This window comes from Lissotriton helveticus, chromosome 4_1 (genome assembly GCF_964261635.1).
Source record: "Lissotriton helveticus chromosome 4_1, aLisHel1.1, whole genome shotgun sequence".
In the NCBI taxonomy this organism is placed as follows: Eukaryota; Metazoa; Chordata; class Amphibia; order Caudata; family Salamandridae; genus Lissotriton; species Lissotriton helveticus.
The window spans coordinates 1818553169-1818578950 of record NC_136063.1 but is presented as its reverse complement, the minus strand read 5'-3'; the positions used below and the strand labels follow the sequence as shown (position 1 = coordinate 1818578950).

At 46.1% G+C, this 25782-nt stretch overlaps 1 protein-coding gene across 1 annotated transcript in view; it reads right to left on the bottom strand.

The window, feature by feature from the left end:
• XPNPEP2 (X-prolyl aminopeptidase 2) overlaps window positions 1-25782 on the bottom strand; it is a 472549-nt gene that overhangs the window by 360140 nt on the left and 86627 nt on the right. The window contains exon 5 of the mRNA XM_078688442.1: window positions 6837-6941. Coding sequence (XP_078544568.1) covers window positions 6837-6941 — 105 coding nt within the window. The remainder of the gene's footprint in view (window positions 1-6836; window positions 6942-25782) is intronic.

Genomic DNA, 25782 nt, shown 5'->3' with positions numbered 1-25782 from the left:
GGGCCAGAGCTAGGGGGTGTGGGTATTTCTACCATGCCCCCTTTACTTTAAAAAAAAATTCTGGGCAGCCAATAAGATTTCAGCACAGGGACTGTCAGATCCTCAGCGGAACTGCGTTCTTAGATATACAAATGTGGTTTACCTTTATTATCGCAAAATATGACAGAACAAATTTGCACCAAATAAAAAAAGCACACTTTCTGGACCAAGACCTAGCTTTCTGCGAAAGTTGGTGTAATTTCGTCGAGCGGTTCAGGCTGTAGACCCGTTTAAAATTTCCATGGGAATTAACATGGGAAAAACACTTTTTTTACCCCTCTTTTTCTCGGCCCCCAGTTGATGAATCACCCCAAAACTTTCCATGCAGAACTAGATTCACCAGAGCGCTTTTTTTGGGAGAATGAAGATTAGTCGAATGGAGCCAAAGTTATAGGCAAGTCAAAAAACGCTTTTCCTATGGAAACGAGGTCCTAACTATAAGTACCTACTGGCCATCGCGAGTAAACTATATATGTGTGTGTGTATATATATATATAGATATGTACATATCTATATATATATATATATTACCTACTGGCAGTCGCCAGTAGGTAGTTATAGTTAGGATCGTTTTCCATAGGAAATCTGCAACATTCTATTGGGAATAACTTTGGCGCCGAATGAGGGATCTGCCTGTAATTTTCCTTAACTTTGCCTCGCTGCGCTCGCTCCTTCCCTGAAAGTTTCGGGGGGATCCGTCAAGCGGGGGCCGAGATAAAAGGGGGGTCCCAAAACGTGTTTTCCCCATGTTAATTTCCATAGGGCGGTTGGACTCACTTTTAGCCCGAACGGCTGAATGGATTTCCACCAAACTTGGCAAAATTGTAGGGACTGGTACCCCGATGTGCCTTTGCTATGTCTCAAGATATATGCTCCAGTGGTTTTTACGAAAATTAACTTTGAAAAAATATATATTGGGCTACATTGGGCTATATATATGTTAGAGCCCAAATGTAGCCCAATGTAGCCCAATGTAGCCCAAAGATGGCCACCAGAGACAAAAAAAAACAAATGTAGCCCAAATATCAGCCAGATGTAGCCCAACTATAGCCCAATGACAGAATGTCCTAGAGTGTTCTAAAGAACAACTAGAGCGCTAACAGTCTTACTTATGACAAAAGTATGGCACACCTGACGTCATCTTGATTGGAATAAAGTGGTAACACTTAATACATTTAATTTGAAAAGGAACAAAATGAGGGGTTTCATTTTGCCATAGAAAAGAGAGAAGCCACTGCGGGGGATCAGGTCGGAGGAAACTTTATTAAAACAAACTCGGCAAATGCATTTCGGCAAATCCTGCCTTCTTCAGTGCCCGATGAGTATTACCAGGAGGCAGGTCCCTTCTCCCTTTAATTAGTCCTCCTTACCACTGATTGGTTCCACCTTTGCACCGTAGTCTCTAGTGAGTAGGTGTGTCTTTGTGTAGATGGCCCACCTTGTTGCAACGGACCACAATTCCCAGAATGCCCCTGGATGGTACTGGGCTAAGCTGGAAACCGGTGTAAATCAGGTAAGGCATCCGACATTCGGGAGATTAAAAACACTGTCACTGTCCGGAAAAATGTTCAATAAAGGCCTCCTTGGGTCCCCACACCGCATACACCATGCCACCAGGAGTCAATTGCACGAGGGTCCGTATGACAGTGCACCAGACCCAGTGTGAGGAAAGGTTTCCTCAGCCTCGCGTTTCTTTCTTCCCGGACAACAGGTGGGCTCCAGCCATCCGATAACTCGGAATCAAACAAAGGAGCAGCCGCAGCCGCAGCCGCCCATGCCAGTGAAGATGGAGCCTCTTGAAAATGCGGGGGCTTCTGAAACGCGGCACAGGCAACCGCGTTGTAGCAATACAGGAACACCTCCTTTCGTGAAAAGAGAGAAGCCACTGCGGGGTATCAGGTCGGAGGAAACTTTATTAAAACAAACTCGGGAAATGCATTTCGGCAAATCCTGCCTTCTTCAGTGCCCGATGAGTATTACCAGGAGGCAGGTCCCTTCTCCCTTTAATTAGTCCTCCTTACCACTGATTGGTTCCACCTTTGCACCGTAGCCTCTAGTGAGGAGGTGTGTCTTTGTGTAGATGGCCCACCGTGTTGCAACGGTCCACAATTCCCAGAATGCCCCTGGATTGTACTGGGCTAAGCTGGAAACCGGTGTAAATCAGGTAAGGCATCCGGACATTCGGGAGATTAAAAACACTGCCACTGTCCTGAACAATGTTCAATAAAGGCCTCCTTGGGACCCCACACTGCATACACCATGCCACCAGGAGTCAATTGCACGAGGGTCCGTATGACAGTGCACCAGACCCAGTGTGAGGAAAGGTTTCCTCAGCCTCGCGTTTCTTTCTTCCCGGACAACAGGTGGGCTCCAGCCATCCGATAACTCGGAATCAAACAAAGGAGCAGCCGCAGCCGCAGCCGCCCACGCCAGTGAAGATGGAGCCTCTTCAAAATGCGGGGGCTTCTGAAACGCAGCACTGGCAACCGCGTTGTAGCAATACAGGAACACCTCCTTTCGTGAAAAGAGAGAAGCCACTGCGGGGATCAGGTTGGAGGAAACTTTATTAAAACAAACTCGGCAAATGCATTTCGGCAAATCCTGCCTTCTTCAGTGCCCGATGAGTATTACCAGGAGGCAGGTCTCTTCTCCCTTTAATTAGTCCTCCTTACCACTGATTGGTTCCACCTTCGCACCGTAGTCTCTAGTGAGTAGGTGTGTCTTTGTGTAGATGGCCCACCGTGTTGCAACGGACCACAATTCCCAGAATGCCCCTGGATGGTACTGGGCTAAGCTGGAAACCGGTGTAAATCAGGTAAGGCATCCGGACATTCGGGAGATTAAAAACACTGCCACTGTCCTGAAAAATGTTCAATAAAGGCCTCCTTGGGTCCCCACACCGCATACACCATGCCACCAGGAGTCAATTGCACGAGGGTCCGTATGACAGTGCACCAGACCCAGTGTGAGGAAAGGTTTCCTCAGCCTCGCGTTTCTTTCTTTCCGGACAACAGGTGGGCTCCAGCCATCCGATAACTCGGAATCAAACCAAGGAGCAGCCGCAGCCGCCCACGCCAGTGAAGATGGAGCCTCTTGAAAATGCGGGGGCTTCTAAAACGTGGCTCAGGCAACCGCATTGTAGCAATACAGGAACACCTCCTTTCGTGAAAAGAGAGAAGCCACTGCAGGGGATCAGGTCGGAGGAAACTTTATTAAAACAAACTCGGCAAATGCATTTCGGCAAATCCTGCCTTCTTCAGTGCCCGATGAGTATTACCAGGAGCCAGGTCCCTTCTCCCTTTAATTAGTACTCCTTACCACTGATTGGTTCCACCTTCGCAACGTAGTCTCTAGTGAGTAGGTGTATCTTTGTGTAGATGGCCCACCGTGTTGCAACGGACCACAATTCCCAGAATGCCCCTGGATGGTACTGGGCTAAGCTGGAAACCGGTGTAAATCAGGTAAGGCATCCGGACATTCGGGAGATTAAAAACACTGCCACTTTCCTGAAAAAATTTCAATAAAGGCCTCCTTGGGTCCCCACACCGCATACACCATGCCACCAGGAGTCAATTGCACGAGGGTCCGTATGACAGTGCACCAGACCCAGTGTGAGGAAAGGTTTCCTCAGCCTCGCGTTTCTTTCTTCCCGGACAACAGGAGGGCTCCAGCCATCCGATAACTCGGAATCAAACAATATATATATATTCACTGAAAAGACCATAGGTTTCACACCAGTTATAGTTAGGAATTAGATTTTAAAAAACCTATTAAATTCACTGAAAAAAAACATAGGTTTCACACCAGTTATAGTTAGGTGGAAATTTTACTCGCATAAAACCATTGAAATTCCCACGTTATAGTTAGTTGGACTCACTATAACTTGCGCGTGCAATGCACTGCTGATGACGTCACATATTACATCACTCATGACATGGTCAGTGACATCACTCATGACATCACTGATGACATCTCAAATGACATCATCCAGTGAATGTGTATCTTTCTGAAAAATAAATATTTTTTATATATGTATATCTAAAGGTTGATGGAAGAATAAATGGGTAAATAAATGTCTAAATGGATGTTTTTTTGTGTAAAATTGATTGGTTAACTGACTTATTAAATGTATCTTAGTGAATACATATATTAGCGAGTAATGTTTAAATATTTAAATATCTGTATCTGTGTCTCACTTTGTGTATACGTGGCTGCATGGATTGGTGAGTAGCTACATGAGTGTGTATATGGGTTATTAGTTGTTTTTTGAGTATCAGTATCAGTGTCTGTATGGTTCGGTGGGGGATATTACTTAGAGCACAGATGCATGAATGAGTGACTCACTATTTGTATGTATTTTGAAGACAGCATGTGTGCAAGACTGTATGGGTGGATGATTGTGTGTATGGGTGGGTTAGTGAGTATGTGTTTTTATAATTGATTGTTTAAGAGAGTAAATATGTTTCCGTTTCTGTAGAAGTATGTGTAGTGGTGTGTATATAGCAGTATAATCCAGTAAATGTTTTTTTGATAGTTTATTTGCATGTGTGAATTTGTGTGTGAGTAACTATATGGATGAGTATTAGTGTGTAACAGGATGTATAGGTGTATGAGTACATATGATGAGTAAGTACATGCATGAGTGACTATATAGAACTGTTGGTGAATGAGTGGATGTGTATGTAGATGTTGGAATTACCTAATACGTTGTTGTAATTGGTATTGTTTTCTCCTTTTTTAAGAAAATGTTAGTTTCTATTTTTGAATGTGTGTGTCAAAGGTTATTTTATGCTGATAGGAGGTCTGCCACTTTGTCACAAGGATGTTGTCATCAGTGATGTCATTTAAGATGTCATCAGTGATGTCATGAGTGATGTCACTGACCATGTCATGAGTGATGTAATATGTGACGTCATCAGCAGTGCATTGCACGCGCAAGTTATAGTGAGTCCAACTAACTATAACGTGGGAATTTCAATGGTTTTATGCGAGTAAAATTTCCACCTAACTATAACTGGTGTGAAACCTATGGTTTTTTCAGTGAATATATATATATATATATATATATATATATATATATATATATATATATATATATATATATATATATATACACCTATAGAAACACACACGCACACACATTTATACATATTTAGAGAGAGAGATAAGGAGATACGCATGTTTTGTACAGAAAAAAACAACAAAAGGTTAAAGTAATGATTTTAGCCTATTTTAAAACAAAAACTTAGAAATTAACTAGAAAACCAAAAGGTTAAATTGAAGTTACAGTTAGGCGTTAACATTACCTAAAAACTAACATTTAAAAACTAAAAATACATTGAAATTCACCAGTTAAATTTGTTGAACTTGTGCCCCTGCTACACACTCCTTATGACCTCACTTCACTCATAATATTGTAAATGACATAATTGGTGACATCACTGGTGACATCATCCAATGGATATCACAGTTATCTATATGCTTTTTTACACTGGAAGGTATTCAGCGAGACACAGCTTGGAGCCAATTTCCTACTACCTTTGCAGAGCTAATGGTCGTAACCTTTTGCAATGTGCAGGACCTGAAACATATCTGTGAAATCACCCAGTTTAAGAGGTATTATACTTTTGTTTTACTGCTATTCAGGTGCGTATGAAATGTAATGTTTCCATAGATACTGATATAATCAGTAATTTATTAAGCTTTAAATACCATTTAAGACAGTGTTTGGTAATTGTTTGCTTTAATGAGATGCAAGTGTTAATACCTGATCTGACATTAAACTTTAAGTCAATGGCTCCATATGTATGCATTAGGACAGACACTGATAAGGCATGTACAACTGGGCCTATGGTCAGGAAGAGGATGTAGCCCTACGGCTAGAGCGGTCGACGTCGAAGCTTGGGAACCGGGTTCGAGTCTCGGCAATGACGCTCAACATCCTGTGATTCTGGCTTAATCTCCCATGCCTAAAAATGAATGCGTCCTTGTGTAACGAAACTGGTGCTATGTGTAGCGCTCTGATACCTGGTAACTTCGGTCTAGTTTGTGCTATATAAAACTCACAACAACAACAAAAATAACTGTGTATAGGTTGTAAAAGAACAATACGCATATTCCTCAAACCAGCAGAATGGCACACACCATTAGAACAACAGTTACAATCATACTACAACTTAAATCGTCTGTAAGTGAGTCATCCATATATGATACATCCCTCAAAAATATGTCTAAATATTTCCAATGAACATCTAAACATAAATATGTGTATCTTTTCAATCTCAGTGGCAACCATTTAACATGAACCTGGACACAGAAATCCACAGGTGAATAATGTATTGTAAGGAGAAGCTTTAGTTTCTCTCACATATTTTTAGTAAGGGTCCTTTGATTATAGCCACTATTTAGTTGAAATATATGTCTGTAGTTCATACTAGTTACACTCAGTATTTGCCATCCTCAAATGAAGCAGTTTGAACTTAAAACTTTACTGGCTGATATGGTGTGTCCATATAACATTCCAATTCTCAATCATATTTGTTTCTACCACTACTTGATTTCTATTTTGCACATGCACACATGTCCATGCAGACGGTCTATGCTGTATATAATAGTGAGCCCATTACTTTTTTTTTATGATATAGGCATTTATAGAGTCATTTGAGGAGCAGAAGGTTACATGATGTCATCAGTAATAAACTCTACAATAATACTCGAAGGAGACATGTTACCGTTTCAGAAGGAGCGATATTGCAAGATATGTTGTGGTATAAGTAGTATTTTAAATGTATACTAACATATTTTTTGTAGCTCCCAATTGCAGTCCATCTGCCGCTCTGCCTGCATCCAATACCGACTGTCTGTCCACAGTGCTGCCTTTGTCAAAGTCACAACAGCAGTTCCTGAAATGCAACATTTGAAAATAAATTATTCAACGTGCTGTAAGTCACACCACTCTTCTAACTGCCACAACAGGATTTACATGAGGGATCCATAACAAAAAAAAATCAGGGACAACTGGGCAATGCTTGTAACAAGTATTGTTTCTTGTCTCCGGAACCAGATATTACTGTGAATTCACTGAATGACAACAATCTAATTAATAGGCTTTGACACTGAAAGGTAGCAATGACAAGCAGCTTATTCTTGAAGAATGGTGTATGGCTGCTTCTCAGATACTGTTTTTTTTTATAACCAGATTTTATTGGGTTTTCAAGACATCTTCAGCATGCATGAAAGATATTCACATCACACATTGTGCATACATGAAACACATTTGTTCTCTGGTGCGCTTTAGTCAACATCCCTTGTAACAAAACTGCCCCCCTTTAGTTGCACTTGAGTTGGTGTAGTGATGTCGCTGGGTGTTGCTAGGTCTTTATACGTCAAGCTTTTTATTTCAATGCATTTGAGTGCCTGTTATCTCGGGCCCTATTGTTTGCCCCCTCCCCTCTACAGGTACGATGCTGCCGGCTGCGGGGAGCCCTGTCTATCTGCCTATTTTGCCTACAAGGCGCTCCCATTGCCTTGCCCTGACAGGCACGGCCCGTGCAGGGCGTTATACCGGGGCGGTGACGTCAGGCGGGGAAGGGTCAGGGTGGGGGGTTGTAAAATGCGGGATATGGACCATTACAGGTAGGTACCGGAAAAAATATATACAACGAATTTCGTTACCTGCGCTGCATTGCCAAATGTGATGCAGCGCGGGCAAAAAAAAATCGTTTTTTTTTTCAGTACTTACCTGTACAGGTCCATATCCCGCATTTTACAACCCCCCACCCTGACCCTCCCCCGCCTGACGTCACCGCCCCGGTATAACGCCCTGCACGGGCCGTGCCTGTCCCCCTGTCTATTTTACCTATACCTCCATTGGCTTCCCTGAGTAAGAGTCTACCCTCTGCTCCCACCCATTTTTCCAGGTCCTTTTTCCAAGCGCCTATCGGCGGTCCCCCCGGCGGTTTCCAATTCCTAGCTATCTCTCTTTTAGCTAGAACATAGGGGAGGTCTTGAAACTTCACAGTCGTCTTGTTTTTGGCTGTGTGTGGGAACCATCCTAACAGGTAGTGGTCTGGGGTTTGTGGAAGCTCTTTGTCGATGAGGTCCCCTATTGTGTGTCTTAGCTCCTCCCAAAACATTTGTAATGTGGGGCAGCTCTAAAACATGTGCATTATATGTGCTTCCCTCTCTCCCCTTCTCGGGCATGCTGCGTTATTTGTCCCAAAGTAACTCTTAATGTGAAACGGGTGAGGTATGCTCTGTGAAGAATGTAAAAATGTATTATTTAAATTGCATATTTCTAGATGCTTTCAGGGTTCGTTCTAGTATCCTGACCCAGTCTTTCTCTGGGATCTGTTTCCCCAGGTTTTCGTCCCACTGTAGTTGCAAGCCCTCCAGCAGCTTTTGCATATCCTCCCTGATCACCTTGTAGAGGCAGAAGACCATTTTGATACTCCCTGTCGATAATGTAACATATCTACATCCTGCCAGTGCCTGGGGCTCCGAGACACCCACACCCCAATGTTTCCTGATCCTCCTAGTAAGGACTCCATGTTTCAGGAACCTGCCTCCTGGCAAATCATACGCCGCTCGCAGTTCTTCGGGAGGGAGCAGTATAGAGTCGTGGTATAGGTCCCCTATTACTTTCAGGCCTGCCTCTTCCCAGTCCTCTAGCCCTCTAGCCCTGCACAGTGCTCTCCTTGTGGTAGAGAGCGAAGCATTGTTATGGGCAAGTCCGGGGAGTAGGGATCCCTGCACCTACTCGTCTCAGGTACCTGGCCCAGCAGCACACCACTACCTTGGTTTCTGCTGTATCTCCCTCCGGGTTCCTCTGCACCCGCAGCAAAATATTTGCAAGGGTTGTGGCATTTGGCACAGCCAGGTATTGTTCCCTGTCTGGGTTTTGTTCAGCTGCTAGCCATTGAATCAGCCAGTACAGCTAGGCGGGTATGTAATATCCCTCAAAGTCAGGGACTGCTACGCCTCCCTCCGCAGAGGAGTGCTGTAATGATGCTGCTCCCCAAATAAAGGATATTATCATTGAGTAGAGGTCTTTAAATATTGCCTCATGGTATCCACACTGGGAGAACCCCATAATAATACAATAACTGCAGGAGTGCCACCATTTTCACGATTGCTACCTGTCCAGCTATTGACAGCGGCAGCGGCCCCCAGAATTCCTTTGAGGACCCTACTTAGAGTATCGCTCTACACACATTACCATCTAACACCTCGGCTGAGCAGTGATATATTTTGACTCCCAGATACGGCAGGCAGTCAGGTTCCCACTTCAGATTCCTCAAATCAGGTGGCAAGGGTATAAGGTGCCATACGGTATAATCTAGACTTCTGCCAGTTGACCTTGAGGCTAGCTATATCGACAAAATGTGCCAGCATGCCTTGTGCCCCTCTCAACTCTTCAGCTTTGTTACTGAGAAATAGCAGGAGGTCGTCTGTGTATAAGGCTAGAGTACCTCACTTTCCCGGTCTGCAGACCAGTATAGTCCTGCCTGCTCCTCTCCCTGCACGATAAGGGTTCCATGGCGAGAGCGAACAGCAGTGGGGAGAGGGGGCACCCCTGCCTCGTGCCCCTTTCCACCCTATGAGGGGTGAGATAGTTTTCCTAGTGCGCACTTGGGCTGTGGGGGTTGCATATAGTAGCCGTATCCATGCAAGAAAACTTCCTCCCAGTTCCATCTTAAACAGGACTTCATAGAGGTAAAGCCACTCCAGGCTGTCAAAGGCCATTTCGATGTCCACTACAAACACCACCGCCTCTTGCCTGTCGTACTCTTCGGAGTCCATAACAGACAGAAGTCGTTGAATATTTATGGCTCTGTTCCGCCCCGGGATAAACCCTGCTTGGTCTGCCTGGACTAGTTCCATCATATGGTGTAAGAGACACATCGCTAAGATCTTACTTAGGATTTTATAATCCATGTTCAACATGGATGAAGGTCTGTGGGCTGTGTAGTCATGTCCCTCCTTCCCAGGCTTAAGCAGCAGGACGATGAGGGCCTCCCTAGTACTCTCTGACAGTGTTCCTGCCCCTCGGGCGTCCTGGTATAGTGTGTTCAGTGGGGGCACCAGATCCTTCAAGTACGCTGCGTAAAATTCGACTGGGAGGCCATCTGTGCCTGGGGTCTTGTTCCGTGCCATGCAACTTGATGGCAGCCTGCACCTCCTGCTGCACGATGTCCTCTCCTATCACCTCAGTCTCCTCGGGCTCAGCCTCCTCATCTGCAATCCAGTAAAGTATTCCCGGACTGCCGCATTATTGCATTCCATTGATCATTTATACAATCTCGTAAAATAGCGGGCGAAGACCTCATTAATCAAAGAAAAGTGAAAACACACCTGCTGAATTGATGTTCTTAATCATGTAATGTTATTTGAGATGTTACAATATGGAGTGCTGGACCAAATTGTTGTTTTGCTATTGTGGGGTTTTCTAATTCTAGGAGGCTTAGGGGTATTGAGCCGCAGGTCCTGTGCACTATAGATTTTATTTTTGACCTTACTGTTGTGATAAGTGCAGTCATAATTGCCTCATACTCTATATATCTGTTGTCTACCTCATTGATCTTTGCCTGTGTGTATTGTCTAATCCCTTCCTCATTCTCTATTTCCACCATTGGTGGTCTCCTACTCACCGGATTTGTCAGCCAAGCCAGGAGAGATCCTGATTTTCTCTTTCTGTGTGGGTGCGCTCTAGATACTTCTTAAAGTCGAAGCATCTAAGCCTCTCTGTCTGCCTTGTTACTTCTTCTTAGCCCCCAATACTGCCTGTTGGAGCTCTGGATGCCCTGGCCATCTATGCTTTAGTCCTCTATGGGTTGGCTCCGCCTCCTCTACCTCCCCCAGAAGGATGCGCCTGACCCCTGTGGTGCGTGTTATACATTGGCCTCTCAAGACTGCCTCAGGAAAATCAGATTGAAGTACTTCTTTGCTAAAAATACATATGCGCCCAAATTGGCAGCAACCCCGTTCAGACCACCTTCCACATTCACACCAGCCTCATTTATGATGAGTGAAAGAATATTGGCTTTTGAGAAGATAGTCCTGGAAGACACTATGCACTTACTAGGCGAACGGAAATATGTAAAATACAATACGAGCAAACAATGGCCCAGAGTAGGGAATCCATTGAATTCTTGGACTTGACTTTCAAGGCTGAAGATGGGTTACTCTATAGCGATTTATATCGAAAACCAATGGAGAGGAATACCCTGCTCATGTACAGCTTCCACCATTCGAGAAACCTGAGGGATAATTTGCCCTGTGGGCAGTACCTTAGAATAAGGAGGAATTGTTCCCAGAGGAAAGACTTTTTTCGGGAAACTGATGACCTGACCAAGAGACTGAAGAGCCGTGGTTACCCTTCTGGCCTATTGAAGCGTGCCAAAAAGCGAGCGTGGTACCAACCGAGGGACGAACTATTGGAGGCAAAGGAAAAGTCCAAAGAACACAGTGGCATTGTATGCGTTAACACGTACAACACTAGAAGCAACGATATAAAAAAGATCGTAAAAAAGTATTGAAACTTGGTTTCAGGTGAATTACAGATGACACAAGAACCTTTGTTTGCCTTCAAAAGGGGCAAAAACATAAAAGACACAGTGGTGAAAGCCTTTCTAGAACCCCCGAAACAACCTGATTTAAGAAACTTGCTGAACCTTCCACCTCTGACTGGTCATCATAAATGTGGTAGCTGTAAGGCCTGCGAGTATTGTCAGGAGGGACCTAGGTTTACCTACAACACCAGAACTTATGAACTTACACACTTTACGAATTGCAATAGCGCACAGGTTATCAATGCCATCACGTGCTCCTGTACGTTAATCTACATTGGACAAACAAAGGAAAAGGTGAAAGCCCGGATTCTACAACATATGAGTAGAATCCGGTGCAACACTGTGGGTGCACCACTGGTTGAACATTTTAAGACTCATAATCATGCACCAGAAGATATCAAGTGGAGGGTCTTAGAGAAAATTATACCCAGCACAAGAGGTGGTTCCATCTCGAGATCACTCAATTACAAGGAGTGTAGATGGATACACTCTCTGAACACAGTACAATAAGGATTAAACGAAAGGGAGGAGACTGCTAGACAAATGGGGCAACTGTAATCATCTTCCCATCCCTACCCTTAGTTTATTGGGGTCCTTACCTAGTACTGGTGCAGCGTGATACAGAGAGTAGGCACGGTCTGACGCTATACAACACTAGTTTAGCACTCGATAGACAGGAATTTACAGGGATATTATGAATCTAACTGTCCAACTTTTCACCCTAACAGTATGTTAAATACTACCATGTAAATTATGTTCTATATGATGTGAGCATGTGACTGTAGAAGTGTGATAGCATGACATAAGGTATATTCTAAATGCATGGTGTCGTCTTACAAGTGCTGAGTTGTGATTTATGTCAATTTCAAATCATGTTAAATCTCGTTTGAGCTATCGAATTTTTGCTCTTATTACAATTGATTATCACTTTGCCCTAGATCTAGTCATTGAGGGCATTGAGTGCTAAGATACAATTTTTGAGGGTAGTTAACAATCTCCTGTATGGTGTAGAAACTGAATCGGCAGCAATCCTGAGTGTAGCTAGGCAACCAGGAACACGAGGCATCCACCTTGACGAGGACGTTCCTTTGCGTGCACAGAGACCCTCAGTTGCTTAGCAACGAGAGCTCCGCGTCAATACGTCCTCGAGGGAAGTTATACCGGCCGGAACCGGCAAACACTTCCGTGAACCTTTGAAGCTTTTGTGCGGCGCACAAGAGAGAATGGTATCCAGTGCATACTGCAACCTAACGAACTAAGACGGTTACTCGAATACTAGGTAAGATCCCCCGCCGCATCTCACGCATTGCATCAGCATTCTGACTCTCGCTTGACTGCTGATATCGGTGTGTGTTGTCAATATCTATCTTGAATGGTGTACTGATAGCCCGCATTCACTATCCTTTCCAGATCGCCTAATCGGTGCGGCTGATTCTATAAATAAGGAGTGTCCCAGATACAGTTGGGCGGCATGCTGTGTAAATACGCGCCCAGCGGTGAAGAATACACGGGGATTCGCCAATTTTAAACAGCAGGGTGAGTCTTGCCTTAGTGATAAACAGTCGGATTCATTGGTAATCTCAGGAACGGTTGACTCAATGAGCTATTGTGTTTGAAGCACTAATGTTGATCATGCTTCCTTAATTGAACTCAACAGAATCGAACCTTTTAGAAGCCGGATTGCTCAAATTGAGGGGTGACTACTCCGAACACCCACTGTGTTCCTATTCAAGAAGGGCCCCTAGGTGAGTGCGGTATTAACCAGAGTGCTCACTGTGATTTTAATTTCATTTCAATTCACTCACGCAAATCCCAACCTGACAGCTTATTCCCTTTGACCAACAGGCGCTAACTCACCACCCCATCCTCCTTAGTCCTGAAGAAGACCCGCTATAGACCCATAATTAAGGCGTCCTAGGGTCAAAACGTCGACGATATCTCCATCAGCAGACCAGTATAGAACATTCAGTTACTAAGGCCAAGTGAAAGGGCGTACTGAATGATTTACAATTAAATAGAAAGATGACCTGTAAAGTGTGTATAGGAAACATCAGAATATCCCCCTTCCCTTTCCCTTCACTCACCTGATGTATATAATTCACTTTTTAACGAGTGCACTATATGTCACATTGCACGCACCTTATTTATATGCGCCGTTTGTTACTAAGTAATGATGGATTGTCTTGATTGATTTATCTGTATTATTAACAAAGTATTCATGAATGAAATTAATTCAGAGATTAAAAAGTATATTGTTCCTCTGTTTTCCTTGGTATGGGATTTGCTTTTTGTTTTGTTTTTTGAAAAAATGCTGTTCTTTAATGACTGTACAAAGTAACTTAAGATAATCTATGTTTAACTAAGAAATGATTTTGAAATGAATGGATATGCATTTTTGAAGTAATCAGCTCGCATACCCGACAGAACCACTGTATATACTAAACTGCCTTGAAGGCTTCCTACACTGCGTTCGACGAGGAGGCCATCTCTGTATTAGTTGCAAAGTATTGTATAATTTTACCACTGATCTCTACCCGAAAGACCTGGTCCGCTAGAGTGTCTGGGTAGAGCCTCCATGTGGGGATGGATGGTACAGGGTGCACCCATCTCAGGGATAGGACCACAGGGTTATGATCCGATATCGTGCACAAGAGATATTCTGCTGAGATAACGTGGCACTGCAAGTCTGCTGTACATAAGAAAGAATCTAGGTGCGTGTGTACTTCATGGACCGTGGAAAAGTAGGAGTAGTAACTATCTCGGGGATGTAAGGTTCTCCAGGCGTCTATCAACCCCCAGCTCTGACGCTATGTATTGAATGCGTGTGAGGCATGTGCTGCTTGGGAGCATTGCAGTGGGGGGTGAGATCTAGCTATGAGTATATCGTCTACACTGTTGAAGTCAAGTATAGCTTTAGGCACTGGTTCAGTCCTGTGAAGAAAGCTGATTGTTCTGCATTGGTGGTGTAAATACTAACTATGCTTAGCTCTCTAACCTCTATTCGCCCCCGTATTGCTACGTTTCGACGCTCCGGGTCTACCCGTGAGTCCATTAATTGAAATGGGAGCCTGCTTGAATCCATATTAATAACCTGTGCATATGTCGTGTATGTAGTGTAGTAGAGTTGGCCCCTCCAATGTCTCTGCAACACAGATCCCTCTTTCTGCGTTAGCTATGTCTCTTGCAGTAAGGCAATCTGGGCTCCCCGCCTTCTGATGTAGGAGAGGACTTTATGCAGTTTCTTCATTGTGTGCATACTTCTAATGTTCCACATCATGAATTTGTATTTCTGTAGATCAGCTATTAGATGAGGTCACTATTCTCAGCCCTCCTCCGGCCTGGTGCGTTGCCATCAGCCTGCTCCTCCCACTCATTCAGATTCGAATCTCTATGTGCTTCAACTCGATGTATTCCCCCATGAAAACAATAAACAGTTCCCCCAACTTCCACTCCCCAGGACAAGTAGGAAAACACCCCCATCCAAACTAGAGTTATAAGTCCACAAGTGAACACTTGCAGTTCAATCAGTCAAGTGCGGGGGAGAAGGCCGCACGTCCGCCACTCTCCCATTCTCTGCAGCCGCCGTTCAACTGTGTTGTCCCAGGGAACCCCCGCAGTGCCCACCCCTTATTAACCCCAGTACCTTGTTATGGGGTCAGGGGCTCCTAGTGTCTCTCCGGCCCTTCTAAAGGTTTGTTCCATCTCTATTGGTCTAGGCGATGATGTCTGCTGTCTGCAGTATTACATCCGGGAGTACCACATTCTGCGCTTCAGAGTCATTGGACCCCTGCTCAGAGCCAGAGTCTGCTGCTGCTTTGCTGCCCTCAGGGGGTACATAGTGTCTCCCTTTTCCGCTCATTAGTGCCACAACCTGCATCGCATTCTGATGCTCCAGTTGCGCCTCCTCCTGCATGGGGCCCTAGGTCTCTCTCAAGGCCCGACGACCCCAAGAGCGGTTCTCTCTTCTTCTTGTCTTATCAGGGTCACGCAACGTTTCCATCCCTTTGTGCTTCTCCAACAATTCTGATGCCACGGCAGGATTCGGAAGAATTCTGTTCCAATCTCCGTGGTCACTCGCAGCTTGACCGGGTATTGCCTAACATACTTGTAGTTCAGTTGTCACAATCTTTGTTTTACCTCTTGGTAGGAGCCTCTCTGTTGTTGCACATCCCTGGAGATGTCCAGGAAGATTCACACCTTGGAATTTTCCATTGTTATATCCCCCTTGAGGCGCGTCTGGGTAAGGATGTGGTCTCTGTCACTGTAATGGAGGAGATTCGCTATCACCACTCATGGTGGTGCTCCTGTTATGGGTAGTTTGCCGCAACTCAGTGTGGTCTTTCTAAGGCAAATAAGTCTGATAAGCCATCTGACACTACCTCTTCACGCAGCTATTTTTCGAGGTAGTCCACCATGCTGTGGCCTTCTACTTTTTCTGGCAGGCCTATAATTCAGATTGTTCCTGCGTGATCTATTTTCAGTGTCCTCAGCTCGGAATTCTAGTGTGCGCACCTTTGTCTTGAGTGTTACTAGTTGGTTCTTCATTACCACTAATTCCGGTAGGGTCTCGGAAAGCTGACCTTCGTTCGTCTTCACTCGTTCCGCTAGCCGCTTGTCGCATTCTCTGAGGATGCCCAGGTCTAAGCCCAGAGAGTCAAGAATGGCCTGCAAAATGTCCTGCAACGGGAGGTCTCCAGGGTGGTCTGCTTGTGATTGGGCCTTCCCTCTCTCCTCCATCGCCTTTTCTATTGGGGCCTCTTCTCTGTCCTTCTTTTTAGATACTTTCCCCATCGTATCCTCTTGGTGTGCAGTGCTTCTGGTGCAGTGGGCGCTCATAGATCATTGCTTTCAGCTCTTGTCACGTGTGGGTTTGTCTCTGCCTGTGGAAGTTATTCAGTCAGTTATGTTCCCCCAATTGCACTCAGGCCAGGGGCCTCCACCTCTGCCTCGGTTCTGCACTCCTCAGCAATGGCCCCCTCTGCTGCGTTCGGTATTCGCAGTTCAGGCCTGAGTCAACCTCCCCCAGTGCTCTTCAGATCTCTCTTGTCTTGTTAGGTTCAGGTCCTTTGCGTCTCTGTTGGCCGCTTGAACGGGCACTCCCTCGACCGGGGACTCTTGGGCAACTGTCAGTTTAGTGTGTCCTCCTTATGTGCCTCACCTCTGCTCTCCGCCTTCTTGCGTGCTCCTCGGGGGCCCTGTGATCTTCTGGCGTAATTTCCCAGTTGGTGCCTGTTGAGGGGTCTCTACACTACACCTTACGCTAGGCTCTGAGGTGAATAATTCCTAGGCCCGGTCTCAGGTCTCACTGGTGTGTATGGTTAGAGCAGTTGCGCTAGGCCTCTTTGCCGATGCCGATATTCCCTGTCCTGCCCTGGGGTCCGAGATGCATCTCACAGCTTGCGTGGAGGGCACTCCTTCAGCTCTAGCCACCCTTCTTCTATCTCCCCAACTAATCACTCAGTCGCGTACCCAGGCCACCTTGGGGACACTCTCTCAGGAGGCCTCAGAGTTCTCTCAGCTGCGGGACAGTGCAAAGTCTCCTCTGCGCAGTCCCTGTCCCTGCTGGAGCCGCTCCCACCGGGTCCTTCTTGTTTTTCACCTCACCAAGTGGCGTTGGAAGACGCCAGGGCAGCGCTCAGCCTGCTGTGCTGGAGGGGGGAGCCTCCTGTCTCTCTCTCTGGCCCCACTGCCGCCCCTTCCATTACTGACAGAGTTACTGCGGTTCGCTCACCTTGGGGGAGTAAGTGCAGTCTCCTTGGGGGCCCGCAGGTTCGCCTCCTCTATCCAGCTCTCTGCTGCTGGCTTCATCTGGGCACGGCTCCCGAGTCAGCCATGTGGGGTCCCCAGCAGGTCTGTTTCCGCCATTTCTCCGCACCTCTGTTATTGTTTTGGGAGGTCCCCAGGCCCAGCTCAGGGTCCAGAGCGGAAGCTACTCTTCAACTGGTCCAACATCACCGGCGGGCTTTCACTTTCATTGCCGTTACCTCTCCATGGGCGCCGCCATCATGACTCGCCTCAGGGCTGCGATTGGAATTCTCTTTTCTGACACTTTTCTTTGTCGGAGATGGGATTTTCATTTGTTCCGTACGCACCTCTCACTCAGCGTGATCGCAGGAGTTTGCTGCAGGGTTTTTTATCCCGTTCTGGGAGTCAGGATGTCACTTAATGGCGGCTGGCCGACCGGAGCGCGCGAGCTGTGCTGCTCTTGCCATCGGTTTCAAGCCACGCCCCGGCTTCTCAGATACTGGTAACACTAAAATGGTGCACAATGAATGGTATATCCATTCAGTGATACAACTTTGATATAAGTCTAAGACTTATGTAACAATGTTCATTAGTAAAACGTTATCCCTTTACCTTTGCAGTAGTCTACTTTCAACAAAGATGCTACAGATAATCTGAACCTACTTGATCTCAGGGGAGCACTACATGCATTCTAAGTTTATGCAGTGCTTGTTTTTCATGGAAAACAGAGCACACGTTTCTATGTAAGTGTTTTATTAAAGTGTTGGTGTTCTGTTCAAAATGCATCCATTTGATATTCCTAGTGTGGCCACAGCACTCAGGTACAGGCGGTCAGATACTCCCACACTAGCAGTTTCAGAGAGCTATGTTCATGTAGGTCATGGCTGTTAGCTGAGTGTCCTAGCCACACTGACATACAAGCTGCCACTGTCCTCAGCACTGAGTCACATGTAAACTCGGAGCAGCAACGGTGGGTGAGATGCTGCAATCTCAGGGGATGATGCAATCTTAATGCTAAAGTAGACCTGCAAATGCCAGACACACAGTGATAGAGAAGGTTTGCAATGTCCCCCCAGTCCACACGCAAAGGGAAATGTTGGTCTCATCAAGCAAAAGGTTATGTGACATTATTAAAACTTATAGAACTCATGCAGCCAAGGGTTTCTTGGTGCTGTGACAACCAGAAAGGAGAGGAGAGAGGGCTCAGGCGAATCAAAAGCTTGCTTAAACAGCCAGGCCTTTAAAAGCTTAACTGAAACTCAGGTAGTTGGGTTCCAGCTTGACCGAAAAAGGGAGACAGTTCCAATGATGGGGGCCAGGACATTTCTATCGCTTTAACCAAATAATCCTCATCTAGTTGGCGAGAAAGGATCTGAGAGCTGAAGTAGGGACATATATCTTATTTAGGCTTACTGCAAATGCTGGAGCCTTGTCGTGAATGGATTTGTATAATATAAGCCTTTTTAAAGAAAGCACTCTTGTTGATGGGTGCGCCAGTGACGCTTCATTAAGGCAGGGGAGATTTTCTCATTTCAATGCAGTTTACAGGTTATCCTCACTTCTGTATATTGAAAGATTGGTAGTTTGTGTAATGAAGTAGCAGCGAAACCCAAATACAGGGAGTTTGCATTTACCACTACAATAGCCACTTGCAAGGCCACAGATGAGGAGCTGCTTTCGAGGTCTCGCCTATGCAGCGCGCATGCACTGCATAGGAGGGGACCTCATGTAATCGATTCTGTTTTTGCCCTAAAAACATGCTCGCGTTGAATTGCTTTGAATAGCAACGCGTGCACGTTTGGTGATTCCCCTGCGGGAGCGAGCAGCGCCATATGGTAGCAATTATCGCGCTTGCTCCGCAAGGGAATCATGCCGGCCCCCTCCTCTCTCTCCTCCCCTGCTGCCACGCGAGGCGTGCACGCTTTTACTTCTTTTTTTATGTGGAGAGCCTAACGGCTGCAGTTTACTGACATGTCGCTCCTTATTAGGCACTTGCACACACTTTTTTTTTAACCATTTCACAATGAATGTCCTCTATTCTGGAACACAGAATTTAAAAAAAATGCAACTGTTCATTCCGTATGTGCATGCATGTGTTGGTAAGCATATAGATCATCATGCTGGTCCGCCATAGTGTTCTCATACCTATGAATGCATGCGCCATGATACATGCACATCATTTCATTTTGTTTTGCCAGTCTTCTCCAGCATGGGCATTTTATTATAACTTATTGCTGAAGAAGAACAGCATAGGCAAAAAACCCAATAGATTTGCATTGGCTAAGCCAAATGACACAATCTATTGATTTTTCAAATGTTCGTTATATCCTTTTACCCAACAGATACAACCACAAATTTTCAAATAAACTGGAAGGCACTTTTCCCATCCGAGGCAGACTACGGCGTTTTTTTTAATTTTTTTTTATTTATTTTTTTTAGAACCTTTATTATCACTTCACAGAAATACAAGCATGGGCCTACAACCCTTCCGGCCGGCCGCTAGTCAATTCGGAAATTCAGCAAAGCAATACAGAAAAATACAGCAACCCGTAATTCGGGGTCAGATACGTTTCCAGGATATAACTCGTATTCAAGCATACAGCGCGATAATCAGGATTCAATAGGGTTCATTTTACAGTGAAGAAAAATAAAAAGGAAAAAAATAGCAGGATAATTGCCATACGGTCATACATGGTCCTACAATAGCAACATGAAACAGAAATCTGCAAAGCGTGCGAACACTCTTAAAGACATGGGGGCAAGGCATACGAGTCAGGATAAATGTAAACAACACATACAGGACGTGTCAAACTGCACCCCAGCCCCTAAAACAAGACAGACTGTAGGAAACATGAAAAACGACAACACCATAAAGAAGAAAAGACAAAGGGCCATAGAGACAAAAAAAGAACAAATAAACAACCCCCTTCTCCCTACCCCCCACCCTGCACCCCTGCAGAAGGCTACGGCCTACCCCCCCCAGCAGCGTGCCTATCGCCCTAAAGGAGAACCCGAAATATAGAATAATAGAAAAAGGGAAAAAGAAGGGAAAAAAGTGGAGAAGGGCCCTCGATCAAACCACCCGGCCCCCCCCTCACCCATCGCGCACTATAAGCATCATAAAATCAAGGTCAGAATTGCCACAGTAGGCAAGAATTATCAATTCAATCAATAACATCCCAGTTGAGTGTCCCCCTAAACACCGTCAGCCAACAATGCGTTCCTCCATGTCCCAAACGGTATCACCCCTGGCCTTTTCTAACAATAGTACCCACATGCAGCCAGTCATCAAGCGGCATACAGAGCCGTGCCGAGGATCCAATCGATCCGGGCGGACCGGGCAGCGCCATTACTCCATGGGACCGTAGCCCCCAAAACCCAGCCGAATACGCATGGCGGAAGTCCGTCTGTGTCAGTAGCGATTCCGGAAACATCCCCCAGCCCGAATACAGTCTCACCAGCCAGGAAGAGAAAGTCTCACAATCCAGTAATCGTTGAAACGCCGCCGGGGCAGCCCAAACTATGGATCGATGTCGTGTCTTCAGCCGCCGTACAGATAAGGGCCCCGACGAGTCACTCACACATACAACAGGGCAATCCAAAGCGGTATCACGGACCGGGTCTGTCGGCGTCTCCACGAACGGAGGCGCAGCTGGGACGTTTGTAACTGACGCAGAGGCGGGCACATCAGCGCTTCCTCGAGATTGAATCGTGCCCATGTGGAGCGGCGGGACAACAATGGCGGCCATCCTTCTTCCCATATCCCAGGCGTCCTGGCTCAGTGTCATATACAGGGTTGTTAACACAGCCAATATATCTCTGGAAGTGGGCTCTTTCTTGTGGTGCCAGACCCCAGGACTCTCCCACACAACGGATTCTTTGCCCGGATGAGGTGAGCGTAAGAGGGTGCTATCCGCCATCTTAGCTGATCCGGCCTCGTCTTTCTCCACCTCACTTCGGGACCGGGCCCCACACCGGGGAGGGACAGGATTCACAACGGGAATCTCAAAAGTCAAGGCAGGTTTCTCAACGGAGAGTCACCAAAAGGCTAAAAACTCCGCCGCTCCCTGGGGGCCACACGCTGACACCGGGAAAAGTCGTTAGTGTGCCCGGATACAACACCGGAGTGGGGGCCAAGTATCATGCACACCCCTCGACCCAGCTGTATCGCACTCCCAACATGGTTCTCCGCAAGTTGGGCTGGGTCGGCACTGTCGCCATCGGCCAGCAGGTCGTCAGTTCCCTCCGGCCGACTCCTCACCATCACCAGAGGCCGCTGTTGTTACAGTCGCGGCCGGCCACTCTTCGCACTCGAGGCCCCGGTCCCAGCTCCGTGAAGGCCGCAAAACATTCGGGGACATTTCAACGGGTCCGCTGCAAGCAGAAGCCTCAGGAGCAAACGGTAAGTGAAGACTGTCCTTCGCCTACATAAATATGCCGTTACGGCCCAGGATAAGTGCCAGGATGTATGCGCGGGGTGAGAAGGTTCACGGAGCCGAGCGTTTACGCAGCCGCCTCGGTCGCCACCTTGGCTCCTCCTCGACTACGGCGTTTTTTAATCCTAGTGGGGAGGATTCCAGCGTTTGGCGGATTCTGCACAAGGGTCACCGGGAGAGACTGCCCCTGCTTTGTTTTAAATCCTTAGAGGTCCTCCTTAAGTATCGTCCCTGTAAAGGCCAGAGGGCACCCACTGGTAGGCAGGGATAGTTGGAGGTGGCAAGGACTGGAGGGGCCATCAGGAAGTGGCCAGGCTGCCCCTCTCTGTTTACCCTGCCCTGTCTTTGAGGCGTTGTCACACGATTCCCTTGGTGGTTTGTCTTTAGGGTTCGGTTGTTTGGTTACAGCAAGCCTCCTTTGGCCACAAGCTGTGTTTGTGCTATGTCAGTGCTAGCAGTGGTCGAGGCACTCTGTACCCGTCCTTTCCTCCCTCTACTAGGAGCTACAAGCTAAACCCTGCCTGTTCAAACTGCGGAGTGGCATTGTGCGCATCATGGCGTGGAAGCATTGCTTCATTTTATCTGTTCACGCCTGCAAACCACGACGGACCTGCTGTTCTTTCTTCACCTGCTAGTTTCTAGCCAGTTAGAAGTTGTGTAAACCTAAAAGTCAATTAGGAATCTCAGCAGGACTGACACAGCCGTTCACACTTATGAGATCGATACGACGAATGCTGTGATAATAGCAGCACTCGTTTTCACTTTCAATGCACTACATATGTGTACTAATTGCCTAACTTAAAGAATGTAACTTTTTTTAATTTGGCCATATCTGCCAATGTCCTGACGTGTTTAATGAGGGCATTGCCATGCGGAAATTACTGATTTGGATGTGAAATCTATGGTTTCAAAGACCATTTTTTGCAGCATGTCTGACACCCGTTTCTCTCTTGTCCTGGATGCAGGGTCTCCAAACGTGGAACTCGTCTTTTACTGATATAATGTCACTGTGGGCTATAATGAAATTAAAAACATTTGGTTCTTAGTGTTCACCTGGGGTACGGCATGTCTTTTCTGTTGAACGAGTGGGAACTGTGCAGATGTTTTTCACTTTTTCAAGTTTTGACAACAGCTACTCAAATAGTTTGGAGAAAGTCAGTTTTGATTTCACTTTCTTGTTCGAACAGATTCTGGTGGCATGGACCAACACCAGGCCCACTTAAATACATCTGTAACTGGTCAGCTGGTATTTCCAGCAGGTCGCTCATGAGCTAACAGTTTAAATCGCATAGATTTCGTACTGTGTTCTGCAGGTGCCCTGCAATCTCTGAGTTAAAATCTCCGAGCCCAGTATGTGCTGCAGCAAGACATTTTATTTCCAAGCACTGGCTGCCTTTCCACAACCCCTGATCACCCTTTGGGAGCAAGCCTGACCAGGAATGCTTCTGCGGCTAATCACTACAGAATGCATTTTATTGAGGTATGTGCCACAGTACAGAGAGGGCTGGGACCAAGGAAACTGTCTTGCTCCCTGTGTCTAAAAGACTCCACGTTGGAACCTCTGTAGTCAGCCTGCCCCTTCCTCATCTCGGGTCAGAGGGTCCTTGCGGTGCACTGTCAGGGGCCGCCGTCCACCAACAATAGGTGGGAAGTGGGGGGTTGAATTTCCATCGTTGTGGGGGAGGTAGATCCTCCCACCCCCAGCAGCTCTCTCCAATTAGCCATCCTCCAGCTCGCTCAGGCCAAGGGCCACCCCCGAAGGCCTGCAATGGTGACCGCTGATCCCAGGATGCTTTGCAGACACTAGCCAATGACAAGGGCAGCAGATCGCTGGTATGGGTTTCACTGTATTCAAGGGACATGAATAGGACACAAGTATTATACGAGGTTAACAAAGCATTTGTTATTAGCAAATCCTATATGGTTTGGGCATACGTCAAACCACCTCAAATAATAGTGCACAATCCACCGCATTCTTCTTTGATGATAAATACCTGAATCCAGATAGTACCATTTTATTAATATATATTTACTCCTACAGCTGACACGGGTTTCGCAGAAGAGCGCTTCCTCAAGGCTTGAGATGAATAACATATGTATAGCTCCCATGCTACCACGAAGCTTTTATCATGCGAGTTCTAGGCCATCCCATTAAAGGCTTCGCAGTTCAGCCCCGCGGCACGTGGACACCATAATCTTATCAAAAGGTATGACTGTGGTTTACAGGTGCAATGTTCTTAGTGGATGCCCCGGTAATGGGGCCACCACTCCAGTGGACGGCAGTGCAGCCCCTCCGGTGTGGGTACTTTATCGATAACCACTTGCTGACGCCATTATTGGGGTGTCCATCGAGATCATTGTACCTGTAAACTCTAGTCTTACCTTTCCATAGACATTAGGGCTTCTACAGGCTGCCACCATAGGGTCATATGTAGTAACCATCCGTAGTGCGTTAATCGTGAGCTCCCTGTACAGATTTCTTTCAGTATTAGCAAATCACTCATGGGAGCCGCATGAACAAGTATTGGCATAGCCAATAGGTCTCGCTTTGTGACCTTATAAGTATTTAATTATGCAGCAGGTCCCAAAGGCGAGACCTATTGGCTATGCCAATGCTTGTTCTATTGGATTTTGACACCAAGCTTGGAGGGACAGTAGGTGTTGGTTGAGGACAATAATCTCAGTCTTATTGGCGTTTAGCTTGAGGGAGTTAGTACCAATCTTCAGGTTAGGCATTTGGCAAGAGCAATTCACTTCATAGCTACTTTAACCCTTCCCTTTTACTCATAGTGGCTGCAGTCTTCCTATTTGATCTTTCTCAGAGAAAGACCCATAAGGTCAACTCTATTGGCGATATCCTAAATAGACTAAGACTACACAGCATCAGCAAAACTCCAATCTCTAGCAACTCCTCACTGAAGAAGCAGTTCTCACAACAGCTCTCAAGAAGCAGTTCTCACAACAGCACCTGAGCAGCTGGGCAAAGGAATTCTTGAACTCATTTAAAGCAGGATTTCCGCATATAGATTAGTTATTCTTCTCATCACATTAGAGCAACAGGAAGAATTTTCCTCAGTAGTTCAATTCCAGGCCAAATCTATTGGAGGACAGTCACACTTTAGGATTCTGTCAACAGTGAGCATCAATATTTGACTCACAAAGCAAGCTTACACTTACAAACAGTATCAAGTGGAGTCAGTTCAATAAGATTCTTAAAAATGTTGCAACACTTTAAAAGTTGCATGTATCCAATGAAGTTCAAGGGCATCTTTCTCAAAGTCCAACTCAGTCAGAATAGTGAAAATACCATAATGTTCTTAATGTCTCTTGAGTCTATGGTTATGGCATATATTAAATAATACCACTGGTGATTGGGTATTCTACTCAGACCGTCCTCCAGCCAGACAGCTCAGCTCCCTTTTACCACAGTTGAGGGAGTGGGTCATTTGTACAGTCCTTTGCCTTTCATTAAGATGGAGTAATGGCCATGCTCTTCCCCACAATCTTTGTTGAATGGTACATCTCTGCAAACCACAAGATACCCTGTTCAGGCTTGTCTGATTCAGTGAGGGGAGCTCACGGAGTCCTGCCCTGCTCCATTGTGAAGTGAACACTGCTTATCCATCCAAGCAAGGGACATCCTGGCTACAGCAGCCTGTGCACTGGGGTGGCCAGAGAGTAGGCAGTGGATGAGGCAGGAAAGATAACTGTCTGCAAGCCTATGTTTCCAAACATAGTAATCCATCTTCTTAGTGCTGTACATTCACTGGGACCATCTGTCAGTGCTGCCCAAACCCCATCAATTAACAGCAGGGAACACACTCAGTGCAGTCTAAGTTAACATGTTTTAAACCACTCTTGGCAGACAAAGTAATTAATCTCCTTCAATCGATAAAACCTGGGTCACCTAATGACCCCTGCCCCCCGCTATTATGCACCTGGCTGACGAGAAGATCAGCGAGACACTTACACCCCTGATCAATCAAATCCTG